At 34.5% G+C, this 25,315-nt stretch overlaps 1 protein-coding gene and 1 long non-coding RNA gene across 3 annotated transcripts; both read right to left on the bottom strand.

Moving 5' to 3' along the window:
* Positions 1 to 4,209: 4,209 nt before the first annotated feature.
* On the bottom strand, positions 4,210 to 6,172 carry LOC112801531 (uncharacterized). The gene is made up of 4 exons (XR_003201931.3): positions 5,835 to 6,172; positions 5,428 to 5,451; positions 4,585 to 4,739; positions 4,210 to 4,505 (listed from the first exon to the last, which is right to left on the bottom strand). It is a non-coding gene; the product is annotated as an uncharacterized lncRNA (long non-coding RNA).
* A 5,988-nt stretch (positions 6,173 to 12,160) lies between these two features.
* Positions 12,161 to 16,054, bottom strand: LOC112801530 (F-box/kelch-repeat protein SKIP11). 2 transcript variants are annotated; one of them, XM_072237225.1, is made up of 3 exons: positions 15,737 to 15,893; positions 15,011 to 15,100; positions 12,161 to 14,509 (listed from the first exon to the last, which is right to left on the bottom strand). In XM_072237225.1, the coding sequence occupies exon 3, from the start codon at positions 14,408 to 14,410 to the stop codon at positions 12,707 to 12,709; it is 1,704 nt and encodes a 567-aa protein (XP_072093326.1). In that variant the 5' UTR covers positions 14,411 to 14,509; positions 15,011 to 15,100; positions 15,737 to 15,893; the 3' UTR covers positions 12,161 to 12,706. The 2 variants fall into 2 exon arrangements, with proteins under 2 accessions (XP_072093326.1, XP_025700104.1); XM_025844319.3 differs by lacking the exon at positions 15,011 to 15,100 and having other exon boundaries at positions 15,737 to 16,054.
* Between the last annotated feature and the right edge of the window lie 9,261 nt (positions 16,055 to 25,315).

The following is a 25,315-nucleotide window of genomic DNA, read 5'->3' as shown; positions in this document are numbered from 1 at the left end:
GCATAGTAACACTTATATGAGTAGTAGCAGTAGAATCTACCCACCAAGTATCAATAGGTGCATAACTTGAACTAGTCTCAGAACAAACGAAAATAGGAATCATACCCTTCTTTACACGCCAAGTGGCATATTTGGTACAATCCTTCTTCATGACATCATGTGTCCCACCTTCTTACATAAGAAACAGGTTGAAGCTTGATCCTGTTTCTTAGCCTTTTCTGCTTAGAAGGTGTATCCGCAGTAGTATCACACTTTTTTTTTTATAATGAGAAGATGAAACTATGTGAGCACTTTCAGTCTTATCTTGCTGCAACCTCTCTTCTTATTGCACACAGTGAGATATAAGTTCATTTAGGGACCAAGTGTCCTTCAGAGTGTTATAATTCACTTTGAATTGCCCAAAGTGTGTAGGAAGGGAGATCAAAATGAAATGCACAAGTAAATCTTCAGACAACTCTAACTTTAGTACTTTCAATTTAGAAGAAAGATGAGACGTTTTCATAATGTACTCCTTTATGTTCCCTTTACCTTTATACCTCATGGAGACAAGTTTGCTCAAAAGGCCACTTGCCTCTGCCTTTTCATTTTTAGCAAAAAATTTTTTAACATCTTTCAGGAACTGTTTGGCATCTTTATCCTCAGTAATTGAGCCTCAAAATGCCTTGGGAATTGAGCGTTTCATAATTATAATACTCATTCGATTGGATCTATCCTACTTCTCTATTTTAACCTCATTGAGATTTTCTATAGTGAAAGTGGGTTTATCCTCTCGAAAAGCTATATCCAGATTCATACAATCGAGGACAATCTCTACGGTATCCTTTCAAACTTTAAAGTTTTAATCATTCAACATAAAAATATTGCTAATTTGTGCAGAAACATTAGCAATTGAAGCCATAGTTTTTGAATTAGGACAAGGAAAACATGCAGTAAATTTTAGTTAAATAATGAGAAAAAAAATCCATATTGAGATATCCAGAACAACATTAATTTTTAATTTTTGGATAGAAAAATTAACTATAAGTGATATTCTCATTGCAGTAATCAAATATTGTCAAAATTCCTATCATACATTAAGCCTTTCTTTGAACCGACTAAATACGCACATGGAAACTTAAACTTTGCAACTTATTTATTATCGCATATATTTTTTATTAATTGGTCAAATAATAACTTTCTTTTAACCGATTATTTATCGCAAGTGTGTAATGCTTATTATTTGGCTAAATAATAAACTTTTTTTGGGTCAATTACTGTTTGCATAAATAATAAATATTATTTTTTATTACTCAAATATTATTAACGTGTACACATAACTTAGCCAAATATAAATCTTTTTTAAGTAGATTAATATTCGTATAAATGACATATACATAACAATCCTTATATCCTAAAAGGATAATCAATTATTACACCAAATTAATAGTGTGCACACAATTAAAACGAGACAATTCTAATTCAATAATACGAAAAATATATATATATATATAATTAATATATCAATTGTAATGCTTGACGTGACAATATCGAAATTCATAAAGTTTCCTTGAGAAACTCGTAATACATATAAATCCATAGTATTGCGTCAATATCAAAAGGACAATAAGAATAAAAAATTTCATATATTTGAATGATAATTATAATAATAATAATAATAGGATTGAATGATTCTTTTCTCATTTTTTTTTTATTCAATGTATATAATACCATTCCATTAATGAACATTGAAATCCGCTTTTACGCAAGAAAATAGAAACACCATAGATTTAAATTTGAGTTTACAAATCTAAATCGAAAACATCGAATACGAACAAAAATAAATTTATTATTTTTTAATGATTCAATCATAAATGATTTTAAAACCACTTGTTAAAATTTTCTTAAAATTCGTTAACCCAAACATTATTCATATTGAAATAAAATACTTGAATGCGAAAACGTACCTAAATTTATGAAGTTAAATCATGATTGGAAAAGTTTGAATTTTGTGGTTCTTTTAATTTTCATCAACTAAAATCTTTTGTATTTTTAGACGGCTGAATTGCAACTTCTCTGGTGGAAAAAGTGTTACTGATGCGACTTTAGTATATTGGGGACTGAGAGCATGGCACCCATTAAATCCTAAAACCTAAATAAAATAGTATCTAAAATTCAAAAGATAATTATCTAAAAAATAAAAGATAATATCTGGTTTTATTCTCATTTAATTTCAAATAAGAAGTAATTATGACTTATCCAATTTAGCATTTATAACAATAAATAAGACCACCATTATATAAGTCATTTAATTTGAAGAAATATGCTACACATACAAGTCTTTTTGGCTTATAAGTCTTACAAGTTGGGTCAAATCTAACAAAAATAACATTTACCCACTGGAGTGTGATAACATGCACGACACTTCTTCTTCACGTTCCTCCTTCTCGTCCTCTTCCTTCCTCTTCTTCTCCTTTTTCTTTGCGTTTCTCCTCCTTTTTCTTCGCGTGTTTCATCTTCATCGTTGTGTTTTTATTACCATTGTCGTTGTTGCGTTTTTTTCCTCCTCCCCTTTCTATTGATTTTGCAATATTATGTATTTTTTCTTCTTTGTTTGATTTTTTCTCCCAAGAAGAATTATAAGGAAACGAAATAAGATGAGGAAGAAGAAGCAGTAGAAGATCAAGGGGCAGTAGAAGATGAAGAGGAGGAAGAGGAAGAGTTTTGAATTATGTAGAACTTATCAGAATAAAAATACACCCAAATATCTTCGTATTACACCCAAATATCCTTGTGTTACACCCAAATTTGCTGTAAATACAGAAAAATATTTTCAATGCTGTATTTTTTTCTTCTTTTTTTCTTATTTCTTTCTTTTTTTTAGTTAAATGAATGTAAGCTCATCCTCTTTCAAGTAATTTTGCAGCATTATGTGTTTTTTCTTCTTATTTGTTTGATTTTTTTGTTTTTATTCTTGTTAAGAGAGTAAAACAAGAAGAAACTTAAGAAGGTAAAATAAAATAGAAAAGATGAATAAGAAAAAAAAAGAAGAAAAAAATTGTGATGATGATAAAAAAAGAAGAAACAGTAGAAGATGAGAAGAAGGAAGAGGAAGAGTTTTGAATTATGTAGAACTTAACAGAATAAAAATACACCCAAAAGTTCTTAAAATACACCCAAATATCTTCGTGTTACACCCAAATTTGCTGCAAATAGAGAAAAATATTTTCTCTAATGCTACGTTTTTTTCTTTTTTTCCCTTATTTCTTTCTTTCTTTTAGTTAAATGAATGTAAGTTCATCTTCTTTCAAGTGATTTTGCAGCATTATGTGTTTCTTCTTCTTTGTTTGATTTTTTTGTTTTTATTTTTATTAAGAGAGTAAAACAAGAAGGAACTTGAAAAGGTAAAATAAAAAAAGATGAATAAAAAAAAGGAAGACGGTAATAATGATAAAAAAAGAAACAGTAGAAGATGAGAAGGAAGAAGAGGAAGAGTTTTGAATTATGCAAAATTTATCAGAATAAAAATACACCCAAAAATTCTTGAAATCCACCTAAATATTTTCGTGTTACACCCAAATATCTTCGTACTACACTCAAATTTGCTGCAGAAAATTTTTTTTTCTAATGCTATATTTTTTCTTCTAAATTGAACCACACCTTAGCCTTGGATTTAAAATAATAATCAATTTCGTTCTAGTTCAATTGACAATCTGAATTTGAATTATTTATTATCTTCAACAACGAGATAACTAATGATGAAGGAAAAAGAGAAAACGAAAAGAGGAGAAGAATTTTCAATGAAAAAAGAAGGAGGAAGAGGTGGTGTTGATGACGACAATAATGAGAGAAAAATTATGAAAAAGAAGAAGAAGAAGAAGAAGAAGAAGAAAAAGAGACACGGAGAAAAACATGAAAAACGCGTAAATATAAATGACTTGTATGACTTGTATGTAAAAACGCTTGTATGTGGAGAATAATTCTAATTTAAAATAACATAATTTATGATTATAATTAATATATGTATTGTTCACAAATAAATTAGGACAAAATAAGGTATACCTGCCATAACAAAGTACAATCATATACTTTAATATCAAAATATATGGAAAGTCAAACTTTATTATAGAAGCAGCATATATGTGCCAAGAATTCAATATTAAATCTTTAGTCGATCAATAGGAAAATAAAAAATAATGGCCCAAAAATAGAACATTTGTGTCTACAATATAGTGACCGAAAAAGTTTCAAAAATAATATAGTGAAAATTTGAACAGCAAGTACATAGATATATTCTTCATGAAGTCTTTTAACTAGAATGGTGAAGTTTCTCACGAAACTTATATAGTAAACTATGTGTAATATAACAAAAACAATGGTAGTTATGCATTTATGCTCATCCTTCTGACTTCTGAATTCCACATCTTGAAAAACTTGGTGATAAATAAAGGAAATTTATAAGATTTTCACACTTACTTCAGTGGTGACAACATGTTCTCCTGCATTCCCCTTCCTACATATAATTTTGGCTGCAGTGAAGTGATTGTTAGACACATAACATTTAGTTAGAAAAATAAAATGCAAAGACTAATAGCCTGTGCTACTCACCTGAGCCCACCACATTAAGAGTGTGATGAGTCGCATATTAGATCGCTCCAACTTTCCCCGCACAGGTGGAAGGAAAAAGAGTAATACAGTCACTATGTTTGGCAACATATATAGCAGAACCATGTAGGTGTAAAGTGACTGGTCACCCCAATGCCCTGCCCAACAAGAACCATATATAGTAGAACCATGATTCTTTATGGATTATAAAGACAATTCAGCTTGCATTATATATATTCAATTACAAGAACATGCAACCTTGTTAGAAAGCAAGCACCATGAACTTCTAGAACTTGACCACCATTTCAGTGAAGGATTGAAAATTCAGTTAACATATCTTTCTAATTGACAGAAATTGAGAAGCAATTGCATGATTATGTTAAAGCAATAATATGATCTATATTGTTGTTGACAAATGAGTTCTCCTGTATTAGATTGTTCTTCAGCTATGGTAATTTCATTCAATTAAAATTAAAAGAAAAGGTCTACAAGACTACAAGAAATATGGTCAAATTTTCAATTGTAAATTGGCATCAATCCATTAATGTGGTAGAAGGAAAATAAAGATTAGAACATGAGACACATGAAGATAGATTGGTTTATATCATTGCAGAGGGAAATATGACAATGATCTCTTTCTATGCACTATGATAGCTGTAAAGTTGTTATGTCCCCATCTTTGTTACTACCAGCTTTTAGGACATTGGCTTTGATTAAAGCAGATCTGCATGAAATCTCATGTTGCAAAGTTTTTATCTGAGACGAAACGCATCGAATCGAAATTAACAAAAATATTTGCATTTCTAAAATTAAGAGTGCAGTGATGAACTCATTGCGAATGCTTACCCTATTCCTTCCCAAATTAAGCTCCTGCAAAAATCAACATAAGAAAATCATCAATCACCATGATCAAATCGCAGAACAAGAACAAGGAAAGGAACAAAACGCTGAAGGAACTAACCGCTGAACAAGAGATAGCAGAAAGCTGAAATTGATGAATCCAAACTAAGTATTAACTGAATTAAATTTCTGTTCTAGACAACTATAGCATATATCACACCATTCCATGAAATTGAAAAGAGGAATTACGAATAGGTCAGAGATTACGAACAGTATATATCTTGCTGAATTATATCACACCATTCTATGAAATTGAAAAGAGAAATTAATTGCATGAAATTGAAAATCTAATCTCCAAGCGAAGAAAAACGAAAGGCTTCAGTTTCGGTTAATTAGCAGAATGAAAATCTAACCTCCAAGCAACAGAATCACAAAAATAGTGTTTGGATTAGAGTAGCGGCGGAGAGAGCTCTGCGACGACGGCGATGAAGGGAGCAGACGCGACGAGAGCGGCGGAGAGAGCTCTGCGACAATGGCGATGAAGGGAGCAATGCGACGAAGGGAGCAACGCGACGAGAGCGGTAGCGGAGGGGCCTCATGAGACGCGAGTGGTGGAGGGGGCTCATGCGATGCGAGCGGCGGTGGCAGCGGCAGAGAGAAGAAGTAGCTCGTTGACAGAGAGTGGAACTCGATAAAAGTGATGTGTGGTGTGAATGGAGCGATAGGGTGGGGGCAATGCTAGGTTTAATTTAATTTTTTCTGCGGAATATTTTAAATTATAGACAGAATATTTGTCTGTAATAATTTAATAAAATGCAACGTTTTTATTCATTTAAATATAGACAAATTTTTTGTTGGTAACTATTTTTCATGAAAAAAAAAATTGACAGAATTATCGACAAATTCTTTTTTTTATCTGTAATTTATGCTAATTTATTTTCTTTTGTTTTCAACAAAAATTCCCTCCTAAAATCTGTCTGTACTTCCTTAAGATAAAATCTGTCAAGAATAATAAATAATTTTCTAGTAGTAGATGCTAATAGTTCCATTCTGCATTCTCTTCACCAAAATAGAGGGAATGGCTCTTTCTTCCTTTCTGCATCTCCTTAATGCTTCTCTTTGCATTTGACTTATCTCTAGTATCTCCATAGCATCTTCTGGGTTTTCCTCTTCTGAGTCAGTCTCTGAAGAGTCTTCTGCACCACTAGAGTTTCCTTTCTATGCATGGGGATCAGCACTACCATGCATGACTAAGTCAGCATAGGTTCTCCTCTTTCCATTGGGTCCTACGAGGAGGTCTTGATAAACATCCACTCTTCTTCCCTTACCACTCTTGAGGTTTCACCTCCAAAGCCTCTTTCATCATTCCGGAGTTTTTCTTGTTCCGATGAAGTTGGTCAGCTTCCTCGATGGTCGTAGTATCCGGCATTAGTTTGTAAATTGAATAAGGCTATATATGGGCTAAAACAAGCTCATAAAGCCTAGTATCTTGCTATTACTCTCACATTTCAAAAGTTTGGTTTTAAAATTACAAAATTCGATCCCACTTTATTTACTAGATTTATTGTCAATTCAATCACCTATATTTTGATTTATGATGATGACGAGCTCGTTACTAGAAATAATGACACAAAGATTACATACATTATTAATTAGTTATATTCTACTTTCATACTTAAGGACTTAGGGGATTTAACTTTCTTTCACGGTATTGAAGCTATTAAACATTCTGATTCCCTAATATCATTCAATCAAACTGAATACATCAAGGAATTGCTGTCAAAAGCTAGCATGCATAAACCTAAACCTATGAGCACTCCTATGGTTAGTTCATCGTTCACTCTATTATAGGAGAGATTGCAATATGCAATAGTTATTCCACCAGATATTTCTCTTTCTTTGGATAAAATTAGCCAATATGTCTTTAATAAGACTGCTAATTTACGTTCATCTTCATTTTCAGATTCTAATTGGACAGCTGAGTTGGACGACAGAAAATCAATTTCAGCGTATTGTGTTTTATGGTCCCAATTTAGTTTCGCCACAATGCAGCAAGTAAACTACAGTCAGTCGCAGGTCTACTGAGGCAGAGTTTAGAGTATTAGCAACAGTGTTTTCGGAGTTTCTTTGGATCCAACTTTACATCAATCATGTCTCACTTTGTCCAGTGTTTTGTGACAATACGCCTACAATTTTTCTGGCCTATAATTTAATACAACATAATCTCACCAACCATTTCGAACTGAATCTATATTTTGTTCGAGATTGTGTTATTAATGAGGCAGTGGCAGTAACTTATGTTCCAACAGCAACAAATTACAGATATATTGACTAAATCTTTCTCACTTTTACCAATTGATAAGTTTAAGGACATATTTCATATTACTTAATTGGCAAAGATGAGTCAATTATAGCTCATAACTGTTTCTGTTATGACATTTATGAATAGTTAAGGTCCTTGGGTTAATGTGATGTATATATAGACACTTGTATCAAATCTTAAGAGAACAGTATTCCATTCATTTATTTTTGCATCTCAATTCTTCTATTCTTTCTTCTCTCTGTTATCACTCTTTTAGACAAGGTACCACGTATCAGGAATGAAGTAGAGTGGGTTTTGATGCCCATCTCTTTTTTTTAACTTAGTACTAAATGGTATTTATAAGCTTTTCTCAGATCAAGTGCATTATATTTATTTATTTAAGTCAATAAATATCATTGATTAGTAATCAAGGAAACTTGATAAAATATGAACATACAATAATTTTTGTATCTAGACATATAATTATATAATCAATAAACTTTATACCACTCTAAAGAACTAGTAAATTATCAAAGACGATTCCCCATAACATTTTGAATGATGATAAGAGTACATCTGAGCTTGTCATGAATCTTGGTTCGGGTTCATTTTATTTATTTCACATGGGAATGGTTTTGGTATTTGAATTTATATTAGAAGTGATAGGGAATTTTACAACTTCCCAATTAACATTCATAAAGCATAGTATTTTTTTATCATAAATGAAGTAAGAACAAAACATAGCATAATATATGATAGAATTCAATGACAAAATTTGATCTGTGTAATCAACTTCAACTAGTAGGCAAAGGTTCTTTATTTCTTGTTTCTTGATGTACCAAAATTAAAAATAAATGACAGTGATCATAAAACCATAAAAGGGAACTGAGAGAACAATATTACACCGTGCTACGACGGAAGCTATATGGGTGTTTAAGGACTTCAATGTCCAATAATGGGAAGTCAGCTACAAAACTATACAAGATGGTCACTGCTCTGACAAAAAAAAATAAAAGATGGTCACTGTAATCTTCACCAGTATGACTTAATCAAATGTCTTGGAATATTAGAAAGCAATCAAATCTTGTTCTGTTTAGTTGTTAAGATCACATATATTGGGAAGATAAATCATTTCTGAAATGGATTTTAAATTCAAGTTGGCAATTGCATGATCATAGGCCAAAATAAGATTTCATGCAATGCAATTATGAAGACCGAAGGCAATAAATAAATAATAAAATATGCTTCTATGGCTGAAGAGTGTTTGAAGCAGCATAGTAATCTTTGCTAAAAACTTTTCATGAAAGCCCGAAAACCAAAAAGAATGTTGATATGTAGTTTCAAGCATTTAGCTCTTTGGCATTCTTGCATCAAAAAGAACAAATCCATAATTAAATAATGGGTAAAGTACTATTTTGGTTTCCAACGTTTGGGGTGGATCTTATTTCGGTCCCTAATATTTTAATCATCCTATTTTTATCCCAAAACTTTTAAAATGGCATCAATGTTATCCCACCGTCAATATATATACAAGCTATAGCAGTGTATATATATATATATATATATATATATATATATATATATATATATATATATATATATATTCAGAGATCAAAAAACAGAAAAAATGATCAAGACTTGAAATACACACAAAAAACTAATAAAAATAACAATAAATTACATAATTAGAGTTGAACCTTCGTTGCCACAGATAAAAGATCCAAAACACACCTTACATATCTTCCCAGCATTAGAACCCAAAACCAAATATATATGTCATTTATAGCAGGTTTGGTTTTCCATTTAGAAATCTCCAAATCATATAGTTTGAACAAAGTTTCTCTAACACAGTTCTATTGCAAACCTTGATTGATTTTGGAAATTCAAATGAAAAAGAACCTGCATGTACTAATAGTTATAGTCTTCTTACGAACAAGGTCTACACTAAATGAACTTTATAAACATATATCAGCTAAGTTCAGGTAAGATTCAAGACATGATGTGGCATTTGATCATATAGTTGATCTCACCTAGTGGGACAAGTCTTTGTTGTTGTTAGGCCACCACCTTGGACGAGGGAAATCAATGCCATCAATCTCCACAACATCCAAATCATCATCATCATCATCAGCAGCAGCAGGGGCAGCAGCAGGGGCAGCAGCACCACCCGCTTCCTTGTTATCAGAGTTCAATTTCTCAACTTCTCTCTCTGCTAGAAACCTCAAAACATCGAAAATAAAGGAGCTCTTATTTTTCTTCTGAACATTTTCTTCTGGAGAAAACTCCAATCCACAAGCTGAATTCTCCATGTTTTGATTTTCTTCATTACATTCATTCTCAAGCATTGAGATTTCATTGGCCCCACTCACTTGTCCCTCAGCAGGAAGAACTTGCAGAAGTTCAACATCAACAAGCCCCATGCAATGCTCATTACTCTCTGGGGTTTCCAGAGATTCAATCCCCAAATAAGCCCTAGAAAAATCACTACCTGATTGTGGCTGGGAGATTTTCGATTTTTTAACCTGCAACTCATCAGTATCTTCATCAACACCATCTCGTTTAATTCCCCGATGGCTCCAAGAGACCAATTCCTTTTGATCCCTTTGTGTCTCCGAAAACCCTAAATCAGAGTCCCTATCCAAACTGATGCGCCCCGCTCCCTGGGAATCACCAAAATCGACGAACTCCAGAGACTCATCGGAAGCATCAAGCTGCGGATTGAGCGTGCAGTCATCCAACGGCTTCTCGCCGGAGCTGGGAACCGACGACTTCTCAGGCGGCGTGTGGAAAACGTCGTCTTCCTTCTGAGTGCTTTCACCGGCGTCAAAGCTTTCGGAACTCTGAGTCTCCGGCATCGAAGACATGAAGATGCCGACAGATTCCGTCTTGAACATGGCAGAACTCGGTGGCGTAGCCTCGTTGCTGGTGTTACCAGATTCTCCCTTAAAGGCACAGTGTCGCATTACGTCTTTCCTGCGAGGGCAAAGTTTCATGAAATTGGGAAACGAAATGTAAGGGATTTTTTTCCTTCCAGTTTGCGAAGCCAAAGCTTCCAAGTTCAAAGTTCAAAGTTCAAACTCTCTAACAAGTAATCACAAACATCGAAAATTCAAAACTCGTTTCGTTGCTTCTTCGTAATTCTCACTCATACTTTCCCGCCAAAACTTCTACCAGAGAATTTTTTTTTTTTGGTAAATACCAGAGAGCTTTTTTACTGTGATCTACAGGTTTCCTTTCTTGGACTTGCAACACTAGTTATTCACAACATAAGGCCCAATATTAATAGGATTTGTTATCACACTTCACACAAAAGACAAATAAAACAAAAACAAAAGCTTTGCTCTTTGTTTACTTGTTTACACATCAATTGTCACTATTATTCTTTCTAAGAATGATTGATTTTCGGACCATACTTCCATCACTTTGGTGAACACAATTCAACGCTATTCTGTATAGGGGGCTAAAGCAATGGGTATGGTAGGGTAAAATCCTAACCTTATTCGCCAGTTAAAAATTTTATTAAAACTCTACTTTACTTTATTCGTAAATTGAGAATCTCTCATCTCTAACTCTACTCGCATTCTAAAGTTATAAACCCTACTCTATATTACTTGCAGAAATATCAATTTTTTTCAAAGCAAATATAAAATTCAATCATTTCGTATTTCATACATATTAATAAAATAAAAAATAAAAAATTAATTCTCTAAATTATTAAATTAACTAACTAGTATAATAGTTGTTCACTTATTGTAAGTTATTACATAAAAAAAATTGTAGATTCAACTCTCACCTCCTTCACTATATACCTAATTTTTATAAAATATGTGTTATATATACAAATTTTTTGATGTACCCAAAAAAAAATAATGATGATAAAAGCATAAATCAAGATCTAAAGTGAAGGAGTTGATAAAATAATAAAATAATCACTTTTAAATTAGAATAATAGAACATACATATAATAAGAATTACAAATTTAATAATAATTAAGCTCTCACTTTATCACTTTATTATAATATAATGGGGAACTGAGAGAACAATATTACACCGGGCTAGGATGGATGCTCTATGGGTGTTTAAGGAGTTTAATGTCCAATAATGGGAACTCAGGTACAAAACTATACATTTAAGATGGTCACTATAATCTTAAAATATGGTTTCATGAGAATGCAATTATGAAGCCAAAAGGCAATAAAAATAAAATAAAATATGCTTCTATGGCTTAAGGGCCTTTGAAGCAACATAGTAATCTTTGCTGAAAGCTTTTCATGAAAGCCTGAAAAACAAAAAGAATGTTGATATGTAGTTTCAGGCATTTAGCTCTTTGGCATTCTTGCATCAAAAAGAACAAATCCATAATATAATACTTTAAAAAAGGAAAAGACAAGAAAAATCTATCTGCGCAAGTAATGAATTAAATGGTCACATACAAAGTATACAATCCGAATCCATCATTAATTCAAATAAGAAAATTGGTTTGATACATAATTCAAAATTGATGAACAACTCTAAGAAAGTTATTTCATTTCTTCAATCTAAGAAACTTTGTGATCATTAAATTCAAATGTCTAGTTTGTGTGTTCTCAAGATTAAAATCTTTTAAAACAGACAGCACCAGTCACCTACATTTTGTGTTGGAACTTTTCAATTATTTAACATACTCCTTTTCTTGCTTTTGTGCTACATGATACCAAGAAAATTTTCATGTCAATGTAAATGGAGGCAACTAAATCGAACAAAAAAGTAATCGGAATTTTTGGAAACAAATACTGATGAGCTTCCTCCCCAGCAAACTTTTCAGCCAATCTTGATAAATATCTTGAGTCTCCTCCCCAGACTTCGAATCGAAATATCATAGAAAGAGAGACGGGGAATGGTACCAATTAGCAAAACTCCTATGTCAATGGGTGAATCACCATTGTACAATTTCATAGGACTTTGAAGTGTCAAGATGTGTTAACCTTCACACAATTCAATTATTCAGCATCCCATCACGGCGCAGTTATAGACAAAGTTACCGGACCGTTTTCTAGCGAGTAGATTCCACTGCGGAGGACCTTCACCCGGCACCCATGAATTGAGTTCGATGAATCCCTCGCCGTGAGTTCTAGGTCCACCAATAACCATAAGCCTATTTCCGCAGGCCCTGAATGCGAGACCCCAACCATTCATCGACACTGCCCGCTCCGGCAGTCTCCCAATCACAATCCACAATTTTCTTTCCTTATCGTATTTCTTAACCTCCATGTCAGCATAATCAGCAGCATACAATTCATTATTTACAACTGCAACCAACGGAGGTGCCTCGGCCATTGCAGGCATCTCCGACCCCCTGTTGCTACGTCCAGGGGACATGCTAGGAATCTCGGTCCAAGTCCTAGCCTGTAAATCATACTCCTCACCACATGTAAGAAGCTTCGACTCGCTTCCTCCGATTCCACCTATAACATAAAACTTCCCATCCATGAATACCCCGGAACACATCTTCCGGGGTTTCTTCATGCTTGGGAGTAATTCCCATGTTTGAGTCTCAGAATTGTATAGCTCTGCAGAGTCAAGGATACGCCCATCAGAATCACACCCACCAGCTAAGATTGCAACCTCTCCGAGGCTAGCAGAGCCAAACAAGCATCTCGGAGCATTCATCCTCATTCCGGAGGACCACGAGTTTGTCAAAAGACTATATCTGTATATAACAAGGGATTGCAGCTCCCTCCCAAATACAAGAAGATCGGTACCTACGGCTAAAGATTCCTTATCCGAACACATGAAGCACTCATTAGAGGCCATCCTTGGCAAATGCATCCATCGCTGACGGATCGGATCATAGGCCTCCCATTCAAGGAGAGCATAGGAGAAATAAATCCAATGTTCCATGATACCATTTAGTCTCCTCCATTTATAAAGCTCACCGCTTCGGATTACATTGCGGAAGCCCCTATTCAGAGAGGCAAGAGAGCCATAATCTGACCTTGAGCAACGGCTGAGACAGGTGATTGAGCTGTCCCGGTTCATGCGTGGCAAGAGAGAGCCAGAATCTGATGAACCCCCAGCATGGTTCTGCTGGTGGTCATCAGATTGCTGACCACATGATTCCAATAAATTCACAGCAAGCTCAAGCTGAACACCGGAATCTAATAAATCCCTGAGTTCAACCCGCTGCTGTTCTTCATTCGGTTGCCGAACACCAGAATCTAATGAATCATCTGCCACAAGTTCATCCTCTTGCTGTTCTTCGTCTGATTGATGAATACTTGAATCCAAGAAATCTTCATGTTCACCCTGCTGCTGTTGATCAGAATGATGCTCACCAAATTCCAGTGAATCATCATCATCATCATCATCATCATCATCACGCTGTTCTTGTTCAGCCAATGACTGGTCATCAGTCCAATCACCAGCTTCGTCGCCATCTTGGCAGATACTCAATGTCTCAATGGTTTCCTGATCCTCTTGGGAAACTACAGAATTCTCATTATCCTCAGGGGATTTCTGTTTGGAGTCCAACATCCTAGTATACTTCCTCGGACGATTCTCATCCTCGGATGCAATATTTTCCGCAGGGCGCTTGCCATTATTCTTGATGTCCAACTCAGGCAGGTATTTCATGTAAGACCAGTTGTTCTCTGCCTGGCACGAGCTAGGAAACAATCTCGAAACCACACAGGAACGACCTTCGAACATGTCTCTCTCTCTAACTCTCCGCAGAAAGCAACAACAAATGGGCACTTCACGAAGAAAGCCTCAATCCAGAAATGACAAATTCCCAGCAAATTCAAGAATCTGTCCAACAAAATAGAAGAAATTCAATTCATTAGTTTCAAATTTTGATTCTTGTTTGCAGAAACAAAATCAACACCCAGAAATAAATCAAGCAAAAAAAAAAAATACATGATTCGGATTGAAATCCAATCAGCTAAGCACTCAGATAGACTCCAAATAATCATTTATTGGAGAAAAAATACGAGAGATTGCAGGACATGAAGCTAAAGAACAGAAACAACACACAAAGTTCAATTGAACATACCAATAACACCCTCCAAAGCAGAACCGGAAATTTCAAAATTTGAATAAAATCCATTAATCATGATGCCCATGTCCCAAATGATTCGACAAACCGAAAACAAAATTAACCAAAAGATCATTCAAATAAAAACGCAAGAGCCTTACAAGGTTGGATAAAAAAAAATAGGAACAAAAAAAAATCCCCAAAAGATTAATATTTGATGGCCAAATTTTCAAATTGAATCAAAAAATAATCTTCCAAACACTTTCTTCACTCACCATAATCAGCAACTCAATCTCACTACTATAGTATTCCATGGAGTCCTCACAGAAAGGAACCACTCTATGAAGGTTGTCTGGAACGAGTGCCTTCACAGGCACGGAAGGAGAATGCAAGAACGAAGAAAATAATCATAAATAGAACCAAGCCATCTTTTATGATAGGTAGGTAGGAACTGAACATAGGAACAAGCCTCAAACAGAAGCATCTACTACGACAAATAGCTCTATTTATTAATACAAATATATATCTTAATGATAAGTAGAAAAAAATAATCATAAATATCATTATACCATATAATAACACAATTAGAGAGAATAATCACAAATAGAACCAAGCCATCTTATATACATACCCGCACAATTTTTTCTATTAAAAAAAAATAATTAAACTATGCATTCATAGTTATCTCGTTTGAGAAATAAGCCAATTTTCCTGTTCAGGATCCATGATAGATAGGGCTTGCTTTACGGATCAAACAATGCAGGAAACAAAGTAGAATGATCAATTCATAAACTACAAGAGAATTATCAATTCAAATCAACTATAGAAATTAGAAGAAGGCAAGCAAACGGTGGTGATAGACCCGGTCATTTGATTTCTTTTCTTTTTTTTCTTTCTCTCTCTCATTCAGACACCAAAAACGAAACCAGAGAAATTAGAAACTACTCAAACAAGTAACAAGATTACAAGACAACAAGTGAATCTGTGAATAACATACATACCCAGCATTAAAGAAAAGAAGAAGAGAGAAGCGAGTAAGCTGAGCAGAACACAGAGAGACAGAAGCACAGAAGAAGAAGAAGAAGAAGAGAAGAAGCGTTTCTTTTGTTGTGATTTTGGAGCAAAATCTGATAGAGGGGGACCTTCACTTCCATGCCCTTATCTCTCTTAAATCACAACCTTAATACCCAATTAAATAATTAAAAAATAATTATTATTTTAGAAATTGTAATTTTGTAATAGTAACTTCCATATTTTTAAAAATACTAAAGGAATCTTTTTATTTTTGGAAAGGAGGATATGTGGCGGTGGTGGAGGACGGTTGCGAAAGGTGGTAGGTGGGCCCAAAAGATGTTCGCCGCGCTGCTCGCAGTTAACAGAACCGGTAACCGGGAAATGCCGGTGGACCAACGTGTTTAGTAGAGAGAAACAGATAGACACGAAACAAGAGGGAGAGGGAGAGAGACTGTTACGTTTCTGCGCCGTTCGATTTTGATTCCAAAATATCGGCTAGTCAATTTCTCGTGTGAATTTGAAGAACGGGGAGAAGGATACCTGCAACGCAGCGTATAATGACGTGGCGCGTCCGGATTGGTTGATTGTGAAAAAGTGTTTGTTGAAAATCGCTCTCCGAATTTTGACTGGTCAAACTTGAGTGTTAAATTATAATTATATGATTTTTCAGTTTTAACAGTAAATTAACAAAAAATAACAATCAATCAATAAAGTAACTCATGAATTAACTATAAATAGAGAAAAATTAATTCTATAACAAAATTATTTAACATAATAATCTTCTTTTCTTATTTACTGGTTTTCTTATTTTTTGTTGTTTAAAATCTTTTTTTTTCTTTTACTCCCGTGACATTATTGTTTAAGTATAGAGGATGATAATGATTTAGAATTGGGTTATGCTACACATTCAAGTATTTTTTTTATCTAAGTTTTATTTAAATAGATTTAACACAAACAAAAATTACTCTCATTAAAAGAGCGTCATTACACGCATTTTCCGCGCTGCTTTTTCCTCTTTTCTCAAATACACGTATACGTCATCTTCTTTTTCTTTCAAATTCACGTATACCTCTTCCTGCTCCTCCTTCTTCTTCGTGCACGCAGATTCTTCTTCTTCTCCTTCTCTTTCTCCTTCTCCTTTTTCTTCTTCTCCTCTTCTCTGCTTTTCCTCCTCCTCTTTCTCTACTTCTCCTTCTCCTTCTCCTCTTTCTCCTTCTCCTTTTTCTTCTTCTCCTCTTTTGTTATCGTCAACAATACCAACAACACCAATATTTTGCTGATGGATTATTTTTTTCAATCGAATTGAATGGAATGCAATTGCTAAATTGAATTGAATTGAATTGAATAAGCGCAGGTATTCTGAGTCTGAATTGAATTGATAATATCTAAATTGTAGACAGAGGTGTTTCGAATTTGATTTTATATAATAGATTATGTTTTGTTCATCCAGTACTATACAATTGTTTAACCATGAATACGCGTTCGGCTCATTATGCAGAAAGCTGTTTGAATTTGATTTTATATAATGGATTATGTTTCGTTCAACCAGTACTATACAATTGTTTCACCATGAGTACGTGTTCGGTTCATTATGCAGAAAGCTGTTCGAATTTGAATTTATATAATGGATAATGTTCCATTCATTTAGTACTATACAATTGTTTCACCATAATAACATGTTCGATTTATTTCTGTTCTGCACAATTTAAAATTCTTCCTTCTCACCTTCTACTGCTTCTTCACCAGGACAATTAAGTTACAAAAAATATCATTATAAGATAAATTATTCATGCTTCAAATCAATAAAAGAATCAATTTATCAGATATACATAAATAATTTTCAAAGACTTCTACATAATAAAATAATTTTAAAAAATAAAATTTTGATTTAAAATTTTTTGAAAATCAATTAAATGTTTACTCTTTTATAATAAATTTCATGAATTAAAATAAAATACTTAGAAATTTTTATAATAAATATGAAGAAATGAAATAAAACAAAATGAAATATTAGTTTGGAGTAAAAGATAACAAACTTATTTTTTTTTTACTAATTCTAACACAATTAGTATATCTAAATCTTATTCAATTTAGAATAATGGAATTTAAAAAGAAGATTAAAATATAGAAAAAATTTTATAACATAAATTAAATATGTTCTAAAAATATTTAAAAAGAAAAAAAAACTTCTCTATGAATGAGAGGTTGATATTGGTATACCTCTGCAAATAAACAAAGAAATTAAGTTCAAATCTTCTTTTTGTAAATTCACTTTCAAAGAACACCCCCAGTTGACTTGTGGGCATTTAGAATTTTCTATTCTCTCTCTTCTTAATTTAACATGTGTCTTTGATGTTAATTTCAACCTTCACTTATTAATTTTTCTAATAGCTCTTATATTAGTGCCATTTTTGTTGTAGTTCGTTGGATAACAGAGGTTTGTTTTTTTTTTTTTTTTACTTTTAGATGAATTTTTTCTTTCAGATTAAGGGTTACTGTGGAGAGGTGCAGCAATCCTGAAATTTGTGAATAATTGACGTTGGGATTTTTTGCTAGTAAAGAATTTTAAAAAAATAGTCGCATTATAGATATAGATTCTAAACCAACAGAAATCCCTTCGTGCAAACGTTTTGGTTGTCACAAGTAACAAACCCCTTAAAATTGATAACCGAGTATTAAACCTCGGGTCGTCTTCTCAAGGAATTGCAGGGAGGTATGTTCTTATTATTGGCTATGAAAAAGGTAAAATTGGGGTTTTGAGAATGAGGAATAAATATGACAAATAATTTAAATGACAATTAAAATAAATAAATACTGTAAAGCAAACCCTTTGGCAAGGTATGAGAAATTGGAAATCCAGACTTAGTTATTCTTATCAATAATAATGAAAGTTGAATCTTAATTCCACTTAGTCAACCTTTGCTAAAGCAAAGGAAAGTCAAGGGACTAATTAGTTGACCTTCGAATCCTATTTATTTCCTAAGAAAAGGTTGGGATTATTGAAGTTCAGTTCAATTAGCAAAGATAACAGTTATCAATTATGTTGAGTTAAGATAACTCCTGAGTTACTGATTTCTCAACCAAGACCAAAAGGAAAAGAAATTAAATCTGCTGGAATAAAAATTGTCTTCAGATTGGGGATAATAAAAAGGAACAATCATAAACTGAAATACCTCAAATATCATTAAATAAGAAAATCATCATGAAAGTGGCATAGGCCAAATAGGCAACATAACTAATACAAGCAAGCATTCAAATGTCTGAAAATAAGAAATAACATAGAGTAAAAGAACATTGAACCTGGGATCGAGAGTTACTCAAAACTAAGAGAAGTCCTAAATCCTAAATCCTAAAGAAAGAGGAGAGAACCTCTCTCAAAACTAAACCTACATCTAAACTATGAAAAGTAAATTATGAAAGCATGCTGATGAATGGATGCATTCCCCCACTTTATAGCCTCTAATCTGTATTCTCTGGGCCGAAAACTGGGTCAGAAACAGCCCAGAAGTCACTTCCAGCACTTTCTGGTCCGTACAGGTCGCGGCCAAGTGACGCGGAGGCGTCGCCCACGCAGCCGCGCGGGTTGAAGTTCGCAGATGCGACGCGTCCGTGTGAATCACGCGTTCGCGTCGCCTAGCCTCAGGGCAACTATGGTATATTATATATCAAATCGAAGCCCCGGACGTTAGCTTTCCAACGCAACTAGAACTGCGTCGTTTGGACCTCTGTAGCTAAAGTTATAGCCGTTTGAGTGCGAAGAGGTCAGGCTGGACAACTTAGCAGTTTCTCCAATTTCTTGTATTCCTTCCATTTTTGCATTATTCCTTTCCATCCTCTGAGTCATTCCTGTGCTATAATATCTGAAAACACTTAACACACATATCAAGGCATCTAATGGTAATAAGAGAGGATTAAACATAGGGAACTTAAGGCCAAAGAAGCATATTTTCAATCAAAGCACATAATTAGGAAGGCAAATGTAAAACTATGCAAATAGTATGAATAAGTGGGTAAAAAGTTGATAAAATCTACTCAATTGAGCATAGGATAAACCATAAAATAGTGGTTTATCAACCTCCCCACACTTAAACAATAGCATGTCCTCATGCTAAACTCAAGAGAAACTATAAAGATGAAGAGGAATGGTAGGATGTATGAAATGCAACTTATCTATATGAATGCAACTACATGCAAAAAACGTTTCTACCTACTTGGTTAAAAATAAATAAGTTCTCCAAGACAAACATAAATCAGATTTCACTAATTCAAATCATATAAAATAAAGACAAGTAAACTTGTAAGAAGATAGCTCATGAAAGCAGGGAACATAGAATTCAGCACTGAACCCTCACTGGTAGTGTATATGCGCTCAAATCTCTCTAGTGTATAGGGTAATCACTCTACTCTTCTCTAGTCATACTTTCTAAAACTTTGTTCTTCATCTAATCAATCAACAAATTTTTAGCATACCAATGCAAACATCATGAGGTCTTTTCAGGGTTGTAATGGGGCTGAGGTAAAGGTAAGGGTATATATAAGGCTAAGTGAGCTAGTAAAGTGAATCCTTGAGTAGTCTAAGATCTCACCTAACATATACATACTCTATAAAAATTTTAAAATTATACTTAACTTCCTATAATTTTCCCACTTTTGATGTTACATGCTCATGCATTAGTTTTAATTTTGTCCCATGTGCATTGCTTTATTTTGCATTTGGGGAATTCTTTTGTATCCCCTTTATTCAAATACTGAATTAATTTTTTTTTTAAATGTACATGGTAATTCAATTATTTTGATTTCACATGAGCATGCTTCCCAAAACTTTTATTTTAAAATGTCTTTATTCTTTTTAACTTTCTACCTTTGTTTTTATCATCCATGTTCCCATAAGGTTTCCCACACTTAAACAATACACAATTTCTATCTTAAGCTAACCAAGGATTCAACTTGGGATTTTTATTTTGTTTTTCTGCTTAGGGCTAGTAATGTGGTTATACAACATGAGGGAATTTAAAGGCTCAAGGGGGTAACAAGGGTGATGTAAAGGTAGGCTTATTTGGGATAAGTGAGCTAAAATCAAACAATGACCTCAATCATATGCAAGCATGTAAATACACTAAATAATGGACATATAGATTGGAACAAAATATAGATTACAATCATAGAGAAGAAAACACACAAGAATAAAAATTTATGGTTAAATAATGTAACCATATAAATAAGCTCAAAATCTCACAGGTTGTGTGTTCTTTGGCTCAAAAACCATATTCCAAATACAACTTCAAAACAAGTTTAACACAAATTTTTCAATTTAAATTAGTGAAATAATATAAAAATTTCTTGAAAAAAAAATATTTCTTCAACCAAGTGGTAAAATATGCACAAAATCAAATAAATATGCAATACATGCAAATGCAGCAACTAATTTAACAAAGAAAATTTAAACATTGGTGTTGAAACAGAAAGGTACTAACCCACGGAGATCGGTATCGACCTCCCCACACTTAAAGATTTCACCGTCCTCGGTGCATGCTGAGATGTGCAGGTGGACGGGTTGTTTCAACTGATGCTTTACTCCAAAGATTGTGCAGATGAACTTGCCTGTCTCCCCATGTGAACGTCTTTCGGTTCTCTTCCGGGTGGCCATCCTGAAAGAAAAAGGGAAGAAGAGTAACCCAGAAATAAAGATAGGAAAATAAATACAGTATGGGTAGGTTAATGCCAAATAATAAGGGTCTCAATTACATGGTAGCTACAGCATGTAAGTGAGAAAACAATAGAAGCACATGGCATACTTAGTGGTGCAAAATTTTGCAACAATTAGGGAGAGTGTGGGTAAGGAGAGGTAATGTAAATTCATGTCAATGCAAAATTAATACAGGTATAAAAGATAGGCATTGATTTAAATAATATTACCTAACTAGAATAAAACAAGTCACTAAGCACCCAAAATAATTCAAGAGAAGATGTAACAGCTAAATAAGAAAATTTTAACACCAAAGAAAAAATAATGAAATTAGAAAAGAAAAGAAAAATATGCACTAAATTAAAATGCAATGAATGAAATTGCAAATAAATTAAGTAAAATAAAATGAAAGATAAAAAGAATAAGAAGAGAAAGAATGGAAGAAGAAGTAAATAAGAGAGGAGGGAGATAAAATAAGAAAATATAGAAAAATTAATATTAGAAAAAAAAAATTGGCACTAATCTGGATAGGTTGTGCGACGCTGGCGACGCGGTCGCGTGACTTGCGCTTTAAGTTATTCGACGCGGTCGCGTGACACATGTTATGCTTCTGGCGCGAGTGCAGCCTCGCGCCTGCACAACTCTCTGTTCGAATTATTTTATTTGCCAAATTTGGGGTGACGCGATCGCGTGGGGCATGCGATCGCGTGAGTGGGCTTTAGAAAGGAATGACGCGGACGCGTGAGCCATGCGTCCGCGTGGGTAGAACTGTGCGTTCAGCACCAATCCAGCACCACTCTCGCACAATAATTTATTGTGCACCCTTTTTACGTCGAAAATCAGGGCATGCGGCTGCGTGGGTCACGTGGTCACGTGGGAGGCCATTATTCCCATGTGACGCGGACGCGTCGGCGAAGCGGTCGCGTGGGACGATTTGTGCCACTGGCATGCCTCCAGCCACGCTTTCGCGTGACTCTCTGTTCACTTTTCTTTTCTCCTAATGCACTTGCGACGCGGACGCGTCAGCGACGCTTCCGCGTCGCGTGCGTTGTTTTTTTTTTTTGCAAAATGTAATTATGCAGTATGCAGTGCTAAATGCAAATGTTATGAATGGCATCCAGGTTCAATAGGAATAAAATAATATAAAATAGATAAAACGAAATAAAATAAAAACAAGAGCGATCATACCATGGTGGGTTGTCTCCTACCTAGCACTTTTGGTTAAAGTCCATAAGTTGGACATTGGTTGAGCTTCCTTTTATGGCGGCTTATGTTTAAATTCGTCCAGAAATCTCCACCAGTGCTTGGAATGCCAGTAGGCTCCGGGATCCCAAACAAAGTACGTAAAGCCCTTGTGTGATTTCAAACAGGCTTGTAAGCTCCCGGAGTATTGAATGTCAGAATAGACTATATGATCCCAAACTTTTCTTCTACACCCGTCTTTGTCTTGATCTACATTGGTCCAGTCGGGTGATGAGTAATCTGAATTCTCACTGCAGTGACCAAACAGCTTCCGAGATCCTTTAAATTGAGCTTGACACCAATTCTTGCACCTCACGTTGAAGTGCGAACCCTTATTGAATCTTGCATACCAGCGCTGAGTGTGAGTCATATCCCTTTTCCTCTTAAAACCGCAGAGAGCTCTAAGCTGGCCATCTGTTTCAAGTAAACCATATTCAAGTGGAAAAGTAAAGATAAAAGGCAAAGGTGTTACCCACTTGTAGTTTGTAATTGGTGGTAATGGCTGTGGGATAGGTATTTCCAATAGTTCTGTAAGTTCTAATCCCTTATAATCTTTTGTGAATTCTTCCATTTCTTTGCAAATTTCTTCCATTTCAACCATATCTTGATCAGAGTCTTCAATTTCTCCCTCATCATCGCTCAAGTCATATATTAGAGGTTGAGAAAAATCTACCTCAGCATCATCTTCATGTTCACTTAGGGAAGATTCTCCTGTCTCAGAGAAATCACTTGCGGATGCAAGGTCATCACTAAGAGAACAGGACTCGTGATCATCATCATCAAGGAAACCTGCGTCCTGGGTTATTCCGTCCAGTTCTTCATAAGATATTTGCAGTGGAGGCGGTGCAAAATCCTCCTTAGCATCAATTGTAACATCCTTGACGGAGTTCTCCACAACTCTGGATTCAAGTGGCAGTTCGGCATCTCCTAAATCTTCAACCAACTCTTCTTCTTCTGCAATGACAGCTTCCTCTACTTGTTCCAGTACGAAGTTATGCTCTATGCTGTTCATTGGAGCTTCTAGTGTATTCTTTGTACTGCGTTCTTCATTGGATTCTCCACATAAAGCCATGGGAGTCTGTTGAGGGGCTGAACGTCTGGAAGATAATTGATTCATTGCTTGCTCCAGTTGATGAAGGGTTGCAGTAAGTTGTTTTATTGATTCTTCAAGGCGAACCTGTGATTCTGGCTTTGATGGATATGGGTATGGTGTATGGGGGAGTGGTGGTTCTTGGGAGTAATTGGATTGGTGTTGGGGTGGATAAGGATCGTATGGTGGCGAATGGTGAAAAGAAGCTTGTGAGTGTGGTGGTTCGAGGTTATGTTGAGAGAATGGTCTATAGGCACGGGGTGGGGCTTGTTGGTAGTTACAAGGTTGTCAACCATATCTTTCAGCTGGGTATGCATTGTAGAATGGTCGTTGTCCATGATATCTTGGAGGGTATTGTTGCCTAAAGGGTTGATTAGATCCTCTTGACTCCATCCATCCTTGATTGGTCTGACCTTGATGCATATTTCTGTTGTGGTTTCTATTTCCTTCAACAAAGTTAGAACTAAACTCAAAGCGAGAGGGGTGAGAATTCATAGTAGATATGAGAAATAAGAGGGAAGAGAAAAAACAAATAAACAAGTAAAAGAAAAATATTTTTTTTGAATATTTACAATAACCAATAATAAGGCACACGTTTGCAATTCCCCGGCAACGGCGCCATTTTGACGTTGGGATTTTTTGCTAGTAAAGAATTTTATAAAAATAGTCGCGTTGTAGATATAGATTCTAAACCAACAGAAATCCCTTCGTGCAAACGTTTTGGTTGTCACAAGTAACAAACCCCTTAAAATTGATAACCGAGTATTAAACCTCGGGTCGTCTTCTCAAGGAATTGCAGGGAGATATGTTCTTATTATTGGCTATGAAAAAGGTAAAATTGGGGTTTTGAGAATGAGGAATAAATATGGCAAATAATTTAAATGACAATTAAAATAAATAAATACTGTAAAGCAAACCCTTTGGCAAGGTATGAGAAGTTGAAAATCCAGACTTAGTTATTCTTATCAATAATAATGAAAGTTGAATCTTAATTCCACTTAGTCAACCTTTGCTAAAGCAAAGGAAAGTCAAGGGACTAATTAGTTGACCTTCGAATCCTATTTATTTCCTAAGAAAAGGTTGGGATTATTGAAGTTCAGTTCAATTAGCAAAGATAACAGTTATCAATTATGTTGAGCTAAGATAACTCCTGAGTTACTGATTTCTCAACCAAGACCAAAAGGAAAAGAAATTAAATCTGCTGGAATAAAAATTGTCTTCAGATTGGGGATAATAAAAAGGAACAATCATAAACTGATATACCTCAAATATCATTAAATAAGAAAATAAGAAAATAAGAAATAACATAGAGTAAAAGAACATTGAACCTGGGATCGAGAGTTACTTATAAAACTAAGAAAAGTCCTAAATCATAAATCCTAAAGAGAGAGGAGAGAACCTCTCTCAAAACTAAACCTACATCTAAACTATGAAAAGTGAATTATGAAAGCATGCTGATGAATGGATGCATTCTCCCACTTTATAGCCTCTAATCTGTATTCTCTGGGCCGAAAACTGGGTCATAAATAGCTCAGAAGTCACTTCCAG

Source organism: Arachis hypogaea, chromosome 5 (assembly GCF_003086295.3).
Source record: "Arachis hypogaea cultivar Tifrunner chromosome 5, arahy.Tifrunner.gnm2.J5K5, whole genome shotgun sequence".
NCBI classification, from domain to species: domain Eukaryota; kingdom Viridiplantae; phylum Streptophyta; class Magnoliopsida; order Fabales; family Fabaceae; genus Arachis; species Arachis hypogaea.
The sequence above is the reverse complement of the archived record's forward strand: the minus strand, read 5'-3'. Positions and strand labels throughout refer to the sequence as shown.